The sequence below is a fragment of the Perca fluviatilis genome, chromosome 21, assembly GCF_010015445.1.
Source record: "Perca fluviatilis chromosome 21, GENO_Pfluv_1.0, whole genome shotgun sequence".
Taxonomy (NCBI): Eukaryota; Metazoa; Chordata; class Actinopteri; order Perciformes; family Percidae; genus Perca; species Perca fluviatilis.
Genome location: NC_053132.1, coordinates 26196710 through 26214500, shown reverse-complemented (window position 1 = coordinate 26214500; position 17791 = coordinate 26196710). Strand labels below are relative to the sequence as shown.

Genomic DNA, 17791 nt, shown 5'->3' with positions numbered 1-17791 from the left:
GTAAAGAGAACAGGCTCATTACATGGGGCCTTGGCTGAGGAGCTGGAAAGACATGCCTAGTTAGACTCCTGTTGTGACAGACAGTGCTCTTTAGCTATTAATCAACAGGCACAAATGGAACAATTTGTCTGACTGTGAGGAATTGAATTTCACTGCACCATGGCAGCATCATCTTATCCACTGTTTTCAGTAATTCTCTATCAAACTCTTGTTTTTCTTCTGCATATTTCCTCTAAAGACTACATCAATATCTTACACAATGATATAGTGTTTATTAAAAGGTCTTATATGTTTTATTGTACCATACATACAGTTATAGTAATACCAGTTTTTAGACTGCATTTATTTCTCCTGACGGTCAACTAGCTTTCTATTTTCTGTATGCACTAAAAAAAATCTGGTGTTCCTACACAGCCCTGTAATTGAAAACAAACAGAAAGGTCCACAAAACACAGTTTTGCTCTTTTGTTTAAGCAAGTGATAGGGACTAGAGCAGTGGTTCCCAACCTGGGGTCCGCGCACCCCTTAGGGGGGCGCCAATCTTTATCTGGTTTGAGGTTAAGGTAAAATAAATATTTGCACATGTTAAAAAAATGATAATAATACACTAGAATCAGATAATGTATACACAAGTCTGTATAAAAATTATATTTTTAGTTCTTGCTTAAAATTGTAGGCAGGCTACTTAGTAGTTCAAACCTCCGGGACCTCTTAACCTGGGACCCTTGCTGTCATCAGGTCAGCTGCTATCTGCTATTTGCTATAATCCTCGTCTTTCCTGCCGCCACGTGTGGGATATAGATACACACGCTTTGCTGACCAAATGACTTATGTTCCTATAATACACTGCCTAATCATTACAGCAAGCTGCCTAGACTTAACGAGCTAAAAGTATGCTGCACGAGAACAGAACCAAGGCTGCACACAGGTGGCCTGCATCATGCAAAGGAGGACATGTTCCTCTGTGGAATGCAGTAAGCAAGGACGGAGGACACCAAGACCTGGCACAGTCACAATCCATCAAAAGCAACAGCCCACTTTGTAGAGACAGATGTTCGTGTGTGATATGTAACTGCCCTTGTTAAACTTCAATAAAAGACAGGCAAAAGAGGAAGAGAGTCAGAGCTCACTGGTGAGAAGCAGACTGCGGAGTCTGCTTACGGAGTGATGCTCTCCTTCTATAGAAGCCTATTGTATTAATACATATCTGTGTCTGTGAAGTTATTGCTATCTATTTCAGAGAAGAAGTCCTCACCTGGGAGTGCACCTTGGAAGCACGACAATTGGGGGCCCGTCCGGGATAAAAACAAAAAGAGGATTCTTCAAATTGGTTGGAAAAGTTCGGTCCAAGGGTGAAAGGTTGCGTTGAACATCTGGCGCCATAAATAAGGTAAGCAGACCATTATTCTGCATTGACTATTCTAAATCAAGGGTGTTCAACGTCTTAGTAACCCACAGACCGCTAAAATTAATTAATTAAATACATAGTGACAACTTCCATTTCTATAAAGGTACAGGAAATATGGTATGGTTTATGGAACAAATATGAGGAAATATTTGTGAAAGTCTGAGTTTGGCAACTCCACCCGTGTCCTGACGAGGAGCGGTTTTGGCTGGGTTGAAACACCCGAGAATTGAGACATCTTAAAAACAAAAAGGTTAAGTTAAGGTTTATAAGGGTAAGTCCTCCATAGTAGAGGTAAGTCCCAGGTAATTGTAGGGGTAAGTCCTCCATAGTAGAGGTAAGTCCCCCGGGGTAAGTCCTCCATAGTAGAGGTAAGTCCCAGGTCATTTTAGGGGTAAGTCCTCCATAGTAGAGGTAAGTCCCCCGGGGTAAGTCCTCCACAGTAGAGGTAAGTCCCCAAAGGAGTTGAAGTCTCCTAGGTATGACTGGTGAACGATTGTATTATTGAACCATTTCACACTATTTAGGTGATATGACAAAATAATCCAATGTTCACATGACTTGTTGGTTTTGGTGTCAGACAATTGAGCTAGTTCGATTGTCCAAAGGCTGAGAACCAGGGTATAGCGAGCCATAGATCTCAGCTGGCCAAAATCATAGGGAAACTTGATTTTGGTGTCAAATAGGAATATTACTTTCCTGTTTAAGGGTTGAGAACCAGGGACATAGTGTCCCATAAATCTCAACTGGCCACAATCAAGGATTAAAAAAAAAAAAAAATAATGATGAAAAATTGACTCATCCAAATTAAGGGTAATGCATGAATGATCAATGTGTATGAATGCTAAATAGAAGCAATTGAAGCAGCAGCACTGCCTGAAACCTGACGGTGTTAACATAAAGCAGTGGCCTGTTGAAGTAAATTGTGGATATTTAGATCAAGGGATTTTCTGTGTGGCAATTTAGGAAATATTAAGTGTGTGGCAGTTTTGAATAAATATTTCTGGCAAAATTAATAAACATACCTTGGCAAATTCATAAACACTAGTGTCACTAATTAAAGAAAATGGACGGGGAATTCGACAGAGAGATAGACGATGGGGGTTGGGGAATTAAAGGACCATATAAGCCAGTTGGGGAGCAGTTAGAAGTAATGGAAAAAGCAGTGAAAGCGGCCTATGGGACAGGGAAGGAGGCAGAGGATATGATGATACAAATGAAGAAAGATGTTAATCAGATACTGACCGATCAGGGAGAAATTACTAAATGCACAGATCCACTGTTAGCAGCATTTTGGAGACAGGAAAAGAGAGCAGGTCAGGATCAGGAAGAAGCACAGAAAGATGTGAAAACAGGAAGTTGGTTGAAAAAAAAAAAGGCAAAGCTAAAGACAGGAGAGACAAAGCAAATCAAGATAGAAAGAAATGGGCACAATGGGCGCTATTATGGCAAGGAGTAAAACATTTGATGGTGGAAGAACCAGGGCAGAAGCAACAACAACAACACCCACCACCTTACTCCCCTCCGCAACCCACCACAGGGCTGTACCCAGTGTTTGATGTTAAGGAAGGGATAGTGGAAGTTACAGGGCTAGACAAGCCTCGCGTTCCCTCCGCCCCACTAGCAGGCAAGAGCCAAACAGGTGAAGGGGAGGAGCTAGATGGATGGCAGTTGAGGAGGATCCGGAGGAGTGCGGAGGGGGCGGCGACAAGGGAGGTAGCAGCAAGCAGAGCGAAAGGGTAGGTAAGCAATACAGCGGAAGTGACAGAGACGACAAAGGGACAACATTATCTGAATGGGCAAGAGGGGAATTGGAGAGAGAAAGAGAAAAAGAGAGGTTAAGGTGGGGTAATGAGCAGAGTCGGGACAGAGAGGAAAGGGGGGCAGGTAAGCCCAGGGACAGGAAACGAGCGGGCTCCAAGCAAGGGACAGGTACGGATTCGGAAGAGGAGCCTGACTCCGACGCAGAACGAGGGGAGGTCACAATGACCCTTACAGGGAAATGGAGGCCTGACCAACCAAGCAGACACTATTATTTACGTAAGCGTCAAGGAAAAGCCTATGAGCAACCCGTCAGGGATCGTAAGGGAAAGACAGGCAAGGGAGTAGAGCTAGAAGAAGGAGAAAAGACAGAGGAGGAGAGTGAGGAAGAACTTGAGGAAGGACAGGATGAGGGGAAGGGAAAACAACCGGGTTTATGGGTCCCCTTTTCAGAGTGGGGGCCCAAGATAAGTATAGACCATTTGCTATGGGTGATCTGCAGGGCTTAGTCGATAAACTTCCCCCGATAGCAGAGGGTGGAGGTAACTGGCTAGGAAAATTAGAAGGATTAACAGCAGGCTATAAATTAGCCCTAGGAGACTTTAGGGCCATAACGCACCGCTGTATGCTAGCAACCGATGTGAGGGAACTAGAGACAGGAGCAGGTACACTCACCCTGGCAGATTCCGTCCCCTTCACCCGCGTATCCACCGCTATAGGCAAACATCTGAGGGACAGATATCCCATTTCCAAGGCTGCTGCCATCCCTAAATTCAAATGGGACGCTAAACAAAACCCTAGGGATTTCCTAGACTATTGCAAAGAAAAATGGATAAATCAGACAGGTTGTCACCCTGGTAAACCAGGAGTACAGCAAGAGTGGTACAGAACTGCGGTGCTTAAGGGAGTTCCAGAACCAGTTAAACAGGCTATTGAGGAAAATCCAGACATGATTGGTGCAGACTCCACTAAGTGGGAACGCCACATAATTTTCCACATGACACGCGCTCAAGACAACCAAGACACAGAGGAATCTGGCCTTAAAGAGCTTCAGGCTCAACTGCTCAAAATACAATTAGCTGAGGCTAGGCAAAAGATTAATGAGGGAAAGAAAGACAAGGACAAAAAAGGCAGACATGTCATGGCTTTAACTGCAGGGCCCCCCACTCCTGACCTTTTCCCCATTCCTGACTGGATCCCAGCCCCTCCACACACACAACCACAATCCTATGCCCAACCCCCACCCTATAGGCGGGGTCCTCCCCAATGGCAACAAAATAGTGGGAGGGGATATGGGAGAGGAGGAGGGAGACCAGGGAGGGGGCGGGGAGGCCCGCCCCGAGGGCGAACTCCAGGAGCCTGCTTTGTCTGCGGTCAAATGGGACATTGGTCTAAGGAGTGTCCACAGCGAGGGGGTCACCAAGGGGGAAGGGGTTACCAGCAAAGGGGTCCATACCAGCCACTGCAGGGACCACCGACAGGGCCACCCCAAGCACAATTCCAGATGACTGAATGGAACTGGGCTGGCTGGGAGCCAGGTCAACAACAGCCACAATGACACTCCCTAGCAGAGCAACAGGACCCAGGGACCACGGCAGATCCCATGGTGTCCATGAGAGTAGAAGGAACTGTTCAGCCCTTCTTAGTTGACACAGGAGCTACTTGCTCAACAATCAGACATTGTCCATCACAACACATTTCACCAAGTCACATTACGGTGATGGGTTTCTCTGGGGAAAAGCAAAACTGCCAATAACAAAACCACTGCATACAGCTATAGGGAACCAATGCGTCCTCCATCCATATGTTGTTTCTCCCACGGTTCCTATGAACCTCCTTGGCAGAGATCTCCTCATAAAACTGGGCGTGTCTATCCTGTGTTGTGCTGATGGAATATTACTGACTTTCCCTGACGGCCATCAAATGACCTGTTCTGAAGGAAACCAGGGCCACGGACAATACATCCTTTCCCCCACCTCTGACTCCTACGCTGACATTTACTGGGCTATGTTGTCTCCAGAAGGCCCGGGCTCCGGGGGTATCCTGAAACAGTTCTTCCTCTGGAAGCCCTGGATCTCGCAAGTTGCACCCTTTGTCCCTCCCCCAGATCCCCCACATGTCACCCTAAATTATGATGTCCACTCTGATCTCTGTTATCAAGACGCTTTTGACGCCATAGCAGACACCAGATGGGACATCCACTCTCAAAACATCTTTGTGGGACGTGAAGGCGTAGCCGCCTCGGTCCAGCTAACTCCTGAACAGTTGCCATGGTTTGTTATGACTGAGGAATCTGCCCCACATGTTTCACTCGCCCTGCACCCAGGGTATGAGGCCAAATCATTTAGTCCGATGGTCAAGACAGCCCTGACTGCCACCGACTGGACACTCACTCCTCTCCCCAAGGTTCAATACTCTCCCTCCACCAAAACCTTCCGCATTCTCTGTAAGGGTCGAGACACAGCTTTTCTCCAACATGACTTAATTGCTAGGCACCATGGTAGGGAAAGGACTGACCATCAAGATGCTAAAGCCATGTTAGATGGTCTTCCCACCACTCTCTGGTCACAAACACCGACTGATGTAGGTTTAGTGCATTGTGCCCCGCTGACCTTTCACCTTAGGCCATCTCCGCCTGTATGGATACCACAATACTCATGCTCTAGGGAAAAGCAGCTAGGCATTTCAGATACAGTCACAGGATTGATTGAGGCAGGGGTTTTAGAACCTTCCGTTCCCCAGTGGAACACACCTCTCCTCCCAGTTTTAGAAAGCAGAAACAGGTAAATATAGGATGGTTCATGACCTGCGCGCCATAAATGATCTCATTGTAGACACCACTCTCACTGTACCTAACCCACATGTTGCTCCGGCTGACATAGGGACCACAACACCACTGGTACACAGTGTTAGATCTCTCAAATGCATTTTCTTTTTTTTTTTTGCTTTCTGCCTCCCTCTGGCAACCTCTAGTATTTTCTCATTCACATACATGGGTCGCCCCATGCGATACACACGCCACACCACAAGGGTTTAACCTCTCCCCAGGCCTGTTTAACAAAGTTCTGAAAAACTCACTGACAGATTGTATCCTACCACCTGACACCGTTCTGGTACAATATGTAGATGATCTTCTGATAGCTGCACCCACCGCATTGCCTGTCTGCAGGCTACCAAAGATGTTTTGACCACCCTGGCTAAGGAGGGTTACAAAGTAAGCAGGAAGAAAATACAAGTCTGTAGAAGAGAAGTTACCTTTCTGGGCAGAATCCTTTCAGGCAGTGGTGTAGGTGTTTCCCCTGCACACAGATCAGTTATTTTGGCCCACCCAAACCATGTACTATGAAAGACATGTTGTCATTTTTGGGCTTGACAGGCTACAGCAAATCCTATGTTCCAGGCTATGTCGACCTTACAGATCCCCTCCGGGCTATGGCGCGCCAACAGGGCATGCGCAATTTGTCCTCAGCCTTAGACTGGACATTTGAAGGCAATGAGGCATTCATTAAACTTAAACAATCCCTTGCTGCAGCAGCAAATCTGGCCTGCCCAAACTACTCCCTGCCCTTCCACTTGGATGTTTCTGAAAAAAACAAAGCAACTAATGGGGTTTTGTTTCCAGAAAAAGGGGTGAGCAGAGTAGTGTTGAACTACATGAGCATCCCATTTGAACAAATTGAAAAACGCCAGCCCGCCTGCACACAACATGCTGCAGGGGTGGCAAAATGCATTCAGAAATCATCACACATAGTTATGGGACACCCCCTGATAGTGTTGACCTCCCACAGCATAGTGTCCTTTGTTAACTCAGCCATGTTTTCACTCACACCAACCAGACAAAGGTGAATCAGCAAAGTTTTGCAGGCCCCAAACCTGACCTTTACACATGAAGGCATTAACATGGCAGACCAGATGGGGGGAACCACATGAGTGTGAGGACAGGACAAGAAAAGTGGAAAAAGTCAGACCAGACTTAGCTGCACAACCACTAGGGGAAGGAAGAGTGCTATTCACAGATGGGTGTTGTTTTAGACATGAGACTGAGGGACTGAAAGCAGCATATGCAGTGGTTGAAGACACAGGAGGGGAAGTGGTAACATTAGAAGCAGAAAGGATGCAAGGTGCGCAGTCAGCACAGAAAGCAGAAGTGGAAGCACTCATCAGAGTCTTAGAGCTAGGAAAAAATCAAGCAGTAACTGTATACTCTGACTCAGCCTATGCAACAGGAGCAGCTCACCTCGAATTACCACAGTGGCAGAGAGCAGGTTTTTGACAGCAGGAGGAAAACCTATTAAACATGAGGAAGAAATGAAAAGATTAGCAAAAGCTATTCTCCTACCAGCCAAGGTAGCTATAGTCAAATGTAAGGGCCACAGCAATACTCAAGATAGAGTGAGTAAGGGAAATGAAGCAGCAGACAGCGCCGCAAAACCGCCAGCAGGATATTTGGCACACCATCTAATGATGACTGCAGACCTAGAAACCAGGGCCGAGCTTAGCAAAGAAACAATCATTGAGTTACAAGCACGAGCTTCCCCCCAAGAAAAAACTGTTTGGAAAAGCAGGGGAGCTATGCAAAGTGAGGGGTTGTGGCGGGGCCCGGATGGTAGACCTATTCTGCCACCAGGGGTACGGGAGACGGCCCTAGAAGAAGCTCATGGGGTGGGACATGTAGGGGTCATTCAGATGTTGAGAAACCTACAACATTGGTGGCATCCATTCATGAAACCAATGGTAGAGCAGGTAACCAAGACCTGTCCCCAATGCCAAGCATTCAACCCTAAGCCTACAGTGAAACCAGACGGGGGACAGTACCCCCTTGAGACAGTGGCAGGGAAAGAGATTGGGATTGACTACACTGACATGACGGACAGGGTACAGGGTTGCAGGTATTTGCTGGTGTGTGTGGATTCCTACACTGGATGGCCAGAGGCCATGCCCGCAAAAAATGAAGACGCTCAGACCGTAATTAAATTTCTAATCAACCAATATATTCCCCAGCATGGGTTCCCTGAAAGGATAAAGTCAGATAATGGTTCCCATTTCAAAAACAAAGATTTGCAAAAGGTGGAACTCATGTTGGGGCTAAAGCATAAATTTGGCTCCGTATACCACCCTGAATCTCAAGGCAAGGTAGAAAGGATGAACCTGACCTTAAAAAACAAAATGTCTAAAATATGCAACCAAACAGGGATGAATTGGCTGCAAGCCCTCCCCCTGGCTCTCATGACGATAAGAATGTCAGTAAACAGTAGGACAGGCCTCTCACCATATGAGCTACAAACAGGGAGGTGTTTCCCGGGGCCCTGGTCTCAGCTTCCACTTACTGAGCCTTCACCTGTAACCATTTCTCACAAAGCTTTTTTCCGCCAGCTACAGGGCACAGTCTCCTTGTTTTCTAAACAGGTGACCGCCCGCACCCCAGAACGAAGCAACCAAACTCCTCCAGACGCTCAGTGGGTGCTCCTGAAAGCAATCAAGAGGAAGTGGTCTGAACCTCGCTGGCAGGGGCCCTTCAGAGTGACGGCGAGAACATCCCACGCAGTACAGCTCGAGGGAAAAGGTAAACAGTGGTACCACTGGAGCCAGTGTGCTGCTGCCCAGGAGCCAGGCCGCTCCACCAAGGAAGTAGCCAGAGATCTGGCTGCCAGCGCGGAGGGCTCTCCGCCAGACACTAGGGAAAAAGAGGCAGAATAATCCTCTCCAGTGTCCAACGAGGTCCAGGGTAGTCCACCCCTGTGACCTGAAGAGGAGAATCACCAGGGAGAAAGGTGAAATAAGCGCTTTCTCTCCTACATGTAGCGTGCCAAGCTACCATCCACCGTTGAACCCAACTTATTGGGCGTGTTTTCTTTAACACACGCCCCTCCGACCACCGCCGTTTTCATTAACCATTTTTCATTGTGTGCAAATTGCAGGAGTTGTCTGGTTTGAGTCTGAGCTGAGGGTTAAAACCAACTTATAAAGCGGTGCTGTTATAAGTAACTTGTATGGGAAGAGACTTGCCAGGGAAGGAATAAGCTTGCTAGATGTGTTGTAAAGGTGATCTTAGGGGTACATAGCGTCCCCATTGTTACTTTCATTTTCTGGTATGATTTTGAACTCCCCGGCAAAACTGCCCCACCTAGGTGTTACCCTAGAAGAACTTAAGTGCCTTGTAATTGTAAATAATATGTTGTGGACTCACTTAGGTGAGTCCAAAAGGGGGTGTGGGAACTTTTTATTTCATAAAAAGTTAACAGAAGTATGCTCTTAATATTAGAAGTGTTTTTCCATTTTCTACATTTTTTACCATCTTTTACATTTTCTACTGAAGTGTTTTACAATTTATCTAGAAGTGATTTTTACCTAGAAGTGCCTTTACCTAGACGTGCCATGTTCTGACTCTATTTTTGTTTTTTGGAATATCTCATTCTCTGACCTCTTTTCTCTTTTGGTATGTTGAACTCTAGTAGAGTTCAAAAGGGGGAATTGTGGGATATAGATACACACGCTTTGCTGACCAAATGACTTATGTTCCTATAATACACTGCCTAATCATTGCAGCAAGCTGCCTAGACTTAACGAGCTAAAAGTATGCTGCACGAGAACAGAACCAAGGCTGCACACAGGTGGCCTGCATCATGCAAAGGAGGACATGTTCCTCTGTGGAATGCAGTAAGCAAGGACGGAGGACACCAAGACCTGGCACAGTCACAATCCATCAAAAGCAACAGCCCACTTTGTAGAGACAGATGTTCGTGTGTGATATGTAACTGCCCTTGTTAAACTTCAATAAAAGACAGGCAAAAGAGGAAGAGAGTCAGAGCTCACTGGTGAGAAGCAGACTGCGGAGTCTGCTTACGGAGTGATGCTCTCCTTCTATAGAAGCCTATTGTATTAATACATATCTGTGTCTGTGAAGTTATTGCTATCTATTTCAGAGAAGAAGTCCTCACCTGGGAGTGCACCTTGGAAGCACGACACACAGCATCACTATTTTATTAACGAAACATGTCGGAGAAACGTAAAAGTGATGATGACTCCTCTGTATTAAAAAAAGAAAGTAAGGCTCTATCTTGAGAGTTACCTCAACTTCGGTTTTATTGAAGGACAGTACAAGTTTCGGCCAGAATGTGTCATTTGTGGCGAGAAGCTAGCTAATGACAGCATGAAGCCAAGCAAAATGAAACGACACCAAGAAACTGAAGTTATTGTACTGGGACCTAAACACCTCAGAACCTCATTATCTAAAGACATAGCTACTCTGGATGGTATTGCCCTGGCCTCCAGCACTACTGTCAGAAATTTAGGAGTTAGTTTTGATCAGGATATATCCTTTAATGCCAATCTAAAACAAACCTCAAGAACAGCCTTTTTTCATCTTCGTAACATTGCCAAAATTAGGAATATCCTGTCTCAAAACGACGCTGAAAAACTAGTCCATGCATTTGTTACGTCCAGGCTGGACTATTGTAATTCCCTACTGTCAGGTTGCTCAAATAAGTCCCTTAAGACTCTCCAGCTGATCCAGAATGCTGCAGCGCGTGTTCTCACAAGAACTAAGAGAAGAGATCATATTTCACCTGTATTAGCTTCTCTGCACTGGCTTCCTGTTGAATCCAGGATTGAGTTTAAAATCCTTCTCTTGACCTACAAAGCTCTAAATGGTCTAGCACCATCATATCTAGAAGAGCTCCTAATACCCTATTGTCCCACTAGAGCACTGCACTCCCAGAATGCAGAGTTACTGGTGGTACCTAGAGTCTCTAAAAGTAGAATGGGAGCCAGAGCCTTCAGTTATCAGGCTCCTCTCCTATGGAACCAGCTCCCGATCTGGGTTCGGGGGGCAGAAACTGTAATCGCTTTCAAGAATGAAATTAAAACTCTTCTATTTGATAAAGCTTATAGTTAGGGAGTGAGGAGTTGCAGTGTTCACCTAACTGGCCCACCTGCTTCTCTTCATAATTGTTAGATTAATAATACATAACAAAGTAGAGGGAGGCAGGCCAGCCAAGCCCGATCCAGCAGGGGGAGAGTTCTAAGCCCGAAAAAGCTACCTCTCCTTATGACCTGTCTCTCTTAGTTACGCTGTTATAGTTACGCTGTTATAGTTCTAGACTGCCGGGGGACTTCCTTCCTTTGACACACTGAGCTGCTCTCTCCTCTCCCTTTCTATTACTATTACTATTTGTGTGTATCCCGTCCCAGAAATGCTTGTTACTAATCCTAGCTTCTGGGGAGTTTACTCCCCGGAGTCCTTATGTTTTTTCCCCCAGCGTATTTCTTTGGAGAACGTTGGCACCAAGATCCTGGTTCCAGCTGTCGCCGTGGTCCTGCTGCACTCCCTGCTGAGCTCAACAGTGCCCTGCAATGTCATGCTGCTTCCTGCTGAACCCTGCAGCTTCCCGCTACATCCATCCATGCTCTGCTGGGCCACGCTACATCCTGTAACGCCCTGCAGCGCCCTGATATGACATGAACTACTACGACTACCACTGAAGTCACTGTTCCATTATTAATGTGACTACTATTGCCGCTGTTCATCACACCCCCAACCGGCTCTTCAGACACCGCCTACCAAGAGCCTGGGTCTGTCCGAGGTTTCTTCCCAAGAGGGAGTTTTTCCTCGCCACTGTCGCACTGCTTGCTCTTGAGGGACTTATTGTAATTGTTGGGGCTTTGTAAATTATAGAGTGTGGTCTAGACCTACTCTATCTGTAAAGTGTCTCGAGATAACCTATGTTATGATTTGATACTATAAATAAAATTGAATTGAATTGAAAAAAAAACACCAGGAGACTGTTGGCGAAAGCCAGGACTTTTTTGAGAGGAAAAAGCAACATGCACTATCAAAAAGATCCACGGACATCAGAAAATCATTTGAAAGAGCCGGCAGTGATTTACACAGAGCCACGGAGGCGTCATTTGAGTGTTCGCTATTAATTGCCAAGGCTAAAAAGCCACACACTATTGGAGAGCAGCTAATCAAACCCGCCTGCCTGAAAATTGTAGAGAGACTGTGTGGCCCACAGGTGGTGGATAAAATGAAAACCGTCCCACTCTCTGATAACACTGTCAAAGACAGAATTGATAAAATGGCTGGAGATTGTCAAAACCAGCTGCACAAGACACTTAGAAATGTCCCCTTTGCCATTCAGTTGGATGAAACGACAGTTTCAGACGAGTCTGTGTTCATCGTTTATGTGCAATATATTCACGGTGAGGACTTGAAACAAGACATTCTTATGTCTACCAATCTAACCACAACAACAACAGGACAAGATATTTTTATGGCTGTGGACTCTTACCTCTCATCCAACAACCTGCCCTACGAGAATCTTGTTGCATGCTGCACTGATGGCGCTGCAGCGATGATGGGCAAAAACAAGGCATTTAACAGCCGATTGAAGAAAAAGCCCCCGGATGCGCAATTTTTAACTGTATGTTACATCGCCAAGCCTTAGCCAGTAAAAAACTTTCAGAAGACCTCAGTGACACCCTGGCAACTGTTGTTAAAGTTGTAAACTTCATGAAAGCTCACCCTACGAACAAGAGACTGTTTGCCCAGCTGTGTGAGGATGAAGCGCATCAAACACTGCTGTTACACACAGAGGTACGTTGGTTGTCGCATGGACAAGTGCTTGTGCGTTTTATGGAACTGCAGGAAAAAATAAAGGAATTCTTACAAGATCACAATCGACAGCTGTGCGAACAGCTGACTGACGCATTCTGGATCAAAACGGCATACCTAGCAGACATATTTGCTCTCTATAATGAGACAAACAAGCGGATGCAAGACCCCGAATCAAAGGTCATGCAGTGCAAAGACGCTCTCAGCGCTTTTTGTGCGCAAATTGGAATACAGAGTTGGGAAAATGTCAAAAGGAGAGCTGCAACAATTTCCACTGCTGATGAAACAGTCTTGTGGCACTGTGCGTGTGTCTTTGCGCACTGAGTTTACCCAACACATGAACTTGCTCCAGGAGGAAATTAACTCCCGTTTTGCCGATGTTGACGAGTACTTATCAAAAGAGTCGTGGGTGATGGACCCCTACATTTCCAGCATGGAGGAAGTGGAATACATCGGCTGTGAAGATGTGCTTGCTGAACTTCAAGCTGATTCTGCGTCAAAGAAATATTTCCAGGAGAACGGATACAAAAAGTTTTGGATCATCAAAGGACACGCTGTTGCACCAAGACTGGCCAAACACGCAATTACAAGGATTATTCTCCCATTCAGCACCACGTATCTGTCTGAGACGGCCTTCAGCGCCCCTTGTAACAATAAAAACAAAGGCCCGTAACAGACTCGATGTACACCAGGACTTTAGGCTGGCTGTCACTAACCTCACACCGGACATTCCATCCCTAGTCAGAGGTATGCAAGCCCAAGGTGGCCATTAGTACATGAATGAACAGGATGACACAGAGTAAAACATGTTCATAAGAGTTTAATAAGTTATTGATTATCAGTGTTACATTAGAGCCAAATTAACACATAATGTGCTGTCGCTGTGTTAAAACAGGTTTATCATGATGTACATTTGCATAAAAAGGAAGACTCTGATTGTTATTGTTACTGAGCCAAATTCATTCTTAATAGCTTTGTCAAAACCACATGAAGTGCATGTGCATTTTGAAACTGCCCCTGTTTCAGTTATATGTTATGAGGGAGCTCTTGGACAGATGTGCTGATTAACCACTATTCTGATAATGACTTATTATTATTTTGGTAAGGATGTGGTGAAAAGGCATCCTGTGTTGAGTTGTTAAAAGAGACATTTACCAAAGGTTAAGGGCCTAAGAATGGAAACAATCATAATTGTTTTTTTTGTTTATTAAAAAAAGACTTGGAAGTAATTACTTAATTTGTGTGTGTGTGTGTGTGTGTGTGTGTGTGTGTGTGTGTGTGTGTGTGTGTGTCTTCCGGCAGTTGGGGGGGGGCTCAGCTTTTCTTAGACATAAGTAGGGGGGCACCAAGGAAAAAAGGTTGGGAACCACTGGACTAGAGGATGGATACCCGAACCGAGCCTGTCGGGATCCGATGGGCTGGGTTCGGACAGATACAGTGGGGCAAAAAAGTATTTAGTCAGCCACCAATTGTGCAAGTTCTCCCACTTAAAAAGATGAGAGGCCTGTAATTTTCATCATAGGTACACTTCAACTATGAGAGACAAAATGAGAAAAAGAAATCCAGAAAATCACATTTTAAATGAATTAATTGGTAAATTCCTCTGTAAAAAAAAAGTATTTGGTCACCTACAAACAAGCAAGATTTCTGGCTCTCACAGACCTGTAACTTCTTCTTTAAGAGGCTCCTCTGTTCTCCACTCGTTACCTGTATTAATGGCACCTGTTTGAACTTGTTATCAGTATAAAAGACACCTGTCCACAACCTCAAACAGTCACACTCCAAACTCCACTATGGCCAAGACCAAAGAGCTGTCAAAGGACACCAGAAACAAAATTGTAGACCTGCACCAGGCTGGGAAGACTGAATCTGCAGTAGGTAAGCAGCTTGGTGTGTCAACTGTGGGATCAATTATTAGAAAATGGAAGACATACAAGACCACTGATAATCTCCCTCGATCTGGGGCTCCACGCAAGATCTCACCCCGTGGGGTCAAAATGATCACAAGAACGGTGAGCAAAAATCCCAGAACCACAGGGGGGGACCTAATGAATGACCTGCAGAGAGCTGGGACCAAAGTAACAAAGGCTACCATCAGTAACACACTACGCCGCCAGGGACTCAAATCCTGCAGTGCCAGACGTGTGCCCCTGCTTAAGCCAGTACATGTCCAGGCCCGTCTGACAGAGAGCATTTGACTTTTTTTACTCTAATCTGTCTATATCGAAAACCCTCAGCAAAGCTTGACTTTTATGATCAGTTAAAAAATCTACTTCATAATTTCGATTTTAACAAAGATATCATATTGATGGGGGACTTTAATGTCAATTGGAGTGATAAGGCTGGAAGGAAAAAGCTTAAAAACATTACAGACTATTTCAATCTTACACAACTAATTGAACAACCCACAAGAATAATCTGTCTGAAACTAAAATAGATTTATTATTCACAAATAAACCAGAAGACCTTTAATCTAATGACAGGGCTGTCTGATCACAATATCATTCTCTGTGCCAGAAAGCTAAAAAAACCCACACCCATATGTAAATTTGAATTGGTCCCAACTAGTCAACAGGAAAACCTTGGCGCAGCACTGAGAGAGATTGAATGGTACGGGGTCCTCTCTAAAGGAGACCGGAGTGACTGTGACCAATTCACCTCAACAATTAAGAATGCTATGGGGCCCTACCTCAGAAAGCGGAGCCAAAAGAAAAGCAGGGATACATTGCCCTGGCTTAATGAAGAGTGTAGGAAACTTATGAAGGAAAGAGATCAATTACTGAAACAATCTTTAAAATCAGGTCTCACAACAGACCGACAAAAATTTACCTCATTAAGAAACACAGTAATAAAAAGGCTGAGACAAGCTAAAGCCAAGTTTTTCATTGATACTATTAAAGAGGCAAGAGGAAATGGGAAGAAGATATGGCAAACCATCAACAAGCTGATTGGCAGAAAACAAAATCATAACAATAAAGAACTAGAGTTGAAAATTAACACTAAACTAGTCACAGATTCAACTATCATATCTACAGAATTAAATACCTTCTTTTTAAACTCTGTTCATGAAATAACCCAACTTTTAAATTCACCTAGCTACTCTATTTGTACCAATAATTATGCACAGCCGATTTTTCACGTGCAACAAATAACTGAAACAGAAGTAGCAAATATCATCAGTGGCTTAAAAAATTCTAAGGGGATGGATATCTATGGCCTTGATACAAATTTTTTTAAAAGGCACAGAGATACCCTTATACAGCCTATTACACATTTGATTAATCAGTCCTTAATACAATCCATTGTGCCATCAGCATGGAAGTTGGCCGTGGTCACACCCATTTTTAAATCGGGTGAAAGATCAGATATGGCAAATTATCGGCCAATCAGTATTTTGCCTGTTGTCTCTAAAATAGCTGAAAAATGGGTGGGTAAATTACTGATTCAACATCTCAATAAAAGCAGTAATTCACTCCACCCAATGCAATTTGGGTTCAGGGCCCATCACTCGACAGAAACCGCTAACTATATGTTTTTGGAAAAGGTTAAAGGATACTTGGATAAGAGTTCTTATGTTGGTGCTGTCTTCTTAGACCTAAAGCGAGCTTTTGATATTGTTAATCACAAAGTTCTTTTATCTAAATCTGTCATTATCATATCTGTCCAGCAGAAAGCAATGTGTTCGTATTAATGATTCAAAGTCCCCACTGTGTGAATGTCCAGTAGGGGTCCCCCAAGGCTCTGGGTCCAATCTTGTTTCCGCTGTATATAAATGATTTACCAGAGGCATGTAAAAATGTTGATGTCCAGATGTATGCAGATGATGCTGTAATCTTTACACATGCTAAGACCTATCAAGAGATATCATCCACACTTACATCTGCTATGGTTCACATTGATGACTGGCTCACTAAGTCATGTCTCTACCTAAACACCAAAAAAACTGTTTGTATGGCGTTTACTAAACAAAACATGAAGGTGTCACATTCCAATGTGTTCCTTAGAGGACAGGAGCTTGATATTGTTAATGAATTCAAGTATCTAGGAGTCATGTATGACTCCACCCTAACGTTCAAAAGTCATGTGAAAAAGGTGGTAAATAAAGTTAAATTTAACGGAATTTTAAACAAGTTAGGCCATTTCTTGACAACAATGCTGCCAAGTTGTTTCTGTATACTATGATCCTTTCACATATTGAGTATTGTTTTACTAACTGGTCACTAACTAACATAACTAATCTTAAAAGCATTGAATCTCTATTTAAGAAAGCCATAAAAACTTTCGATAAAAAGGCATTGTCATTTAACCATTGCGATATCTTAGAGAGACATACATTTTTAAGTTTTGAAAATTTTAAACATTTTAGGTATGCTTGTTTGATATATAAAGTGTTATATGATCTTGCCCCCCCTCCGCTGCGTGACTTCATCCGGAGACTTGAAAGCGGAGGAAGTACACGGGCCTCTGTAAAAGGGGACTGTGTGATACCATTTAGACGCACCACTTTTGGACAAAACGTATTGTCAATAATAGGAGGTAAACTCTGGAATAGTTTGCCCCTCATAATAAGAGAGTGTCCTACATTCAACACTTAAAACTCATTTAAAACAGTGGCTTCTAGAAAACCAGAGATGCACTCATTTTTAACAGTCACACATTTCTTTAATCATACCCTTTCACTGGTAAATCGAATGCAGTATAGAGGTGGAAGAATAATGTCTTTGTCATGTATCATGCATCATGCATTTTTGTTTTGTTTTGTTTTGGTTGTTTGTTTTGTCTATGTCACTACTATGTGTACCTTTTAATGTAATGTAGTGAATGAGCGTTGTATGACTGCTGGTTGTCTTTGTTAGTCTTATGTTACCTGCCTAGGGACTGCAGATGGAAAGTAGTTATTTTAACTAATTCTGGCATATTTACATGGTGTTTTTATACAACTATGTTCATAAATATGCATGGTCCCTGTCTAATAAATCAATAAATAGAAAAATAGAAAAATCCAGAAGAGG

At 44.1% G+C, this 17791-nt stretch overlaps 3 protein-coding genes and 1 pseudogene across 3 annotated transcripts; all 4 read left to right on the top strand.

The window, feature by feature from the left end:
• The first annotated feature begins 793 nt into the window (after positions 1–793).
• LOC120551550 lies at positions 794–4739 on the top strand. The gene is made up of 2 exons (XM_039789035.1): positions 794–1776; positions 1820–4739. Exon 2 carries the CDS (start codon positions 3603–3605, stop codon positions 4722–4724), a length of 1122 nt encoding a protein of 373 aa, XP_039644969.1. The 5' UTR covers positions 794–1776; positions 1820–3602; the 3' UTR covers positions 4725–4739.
• On the top strand, positions 4725–5953 carry LOC120551670. The gene has a single exon (XM_039789161.1). It carries the CDS (start codon positions 4994–4996, stop codon positions 5951–5953), a length of 960 nt encoding a protein of 319 aa, XP_039645095.1. The 5' UTR covers positions 4725–4993.
• Positions 5954–7607: 1654 nt separating this feature from the next.
• LOC120551549 (uncharacterized protein K02A2.6-like) lies at positions 7608–10053 on the top strand. Its single transcript, XM_039789034.1, has one exon. It carries the CDS (start codon positions 7628–7630, stop codon positions 8861–8863), a length of 1236 nt encoding a protein of 411 aa, XP_039644968.1. The 5' UTR covers positions 7608–7627; the 3' UTR covers positions 8864–10053.
• Positions 10054–13023: 2970 nt separating this feature from the next.
• The window catches only part of LOC120551669, a 55897-nt pseudogene continuing 51129 nt past the window's right edge, over positions 13024–17791 (top strand).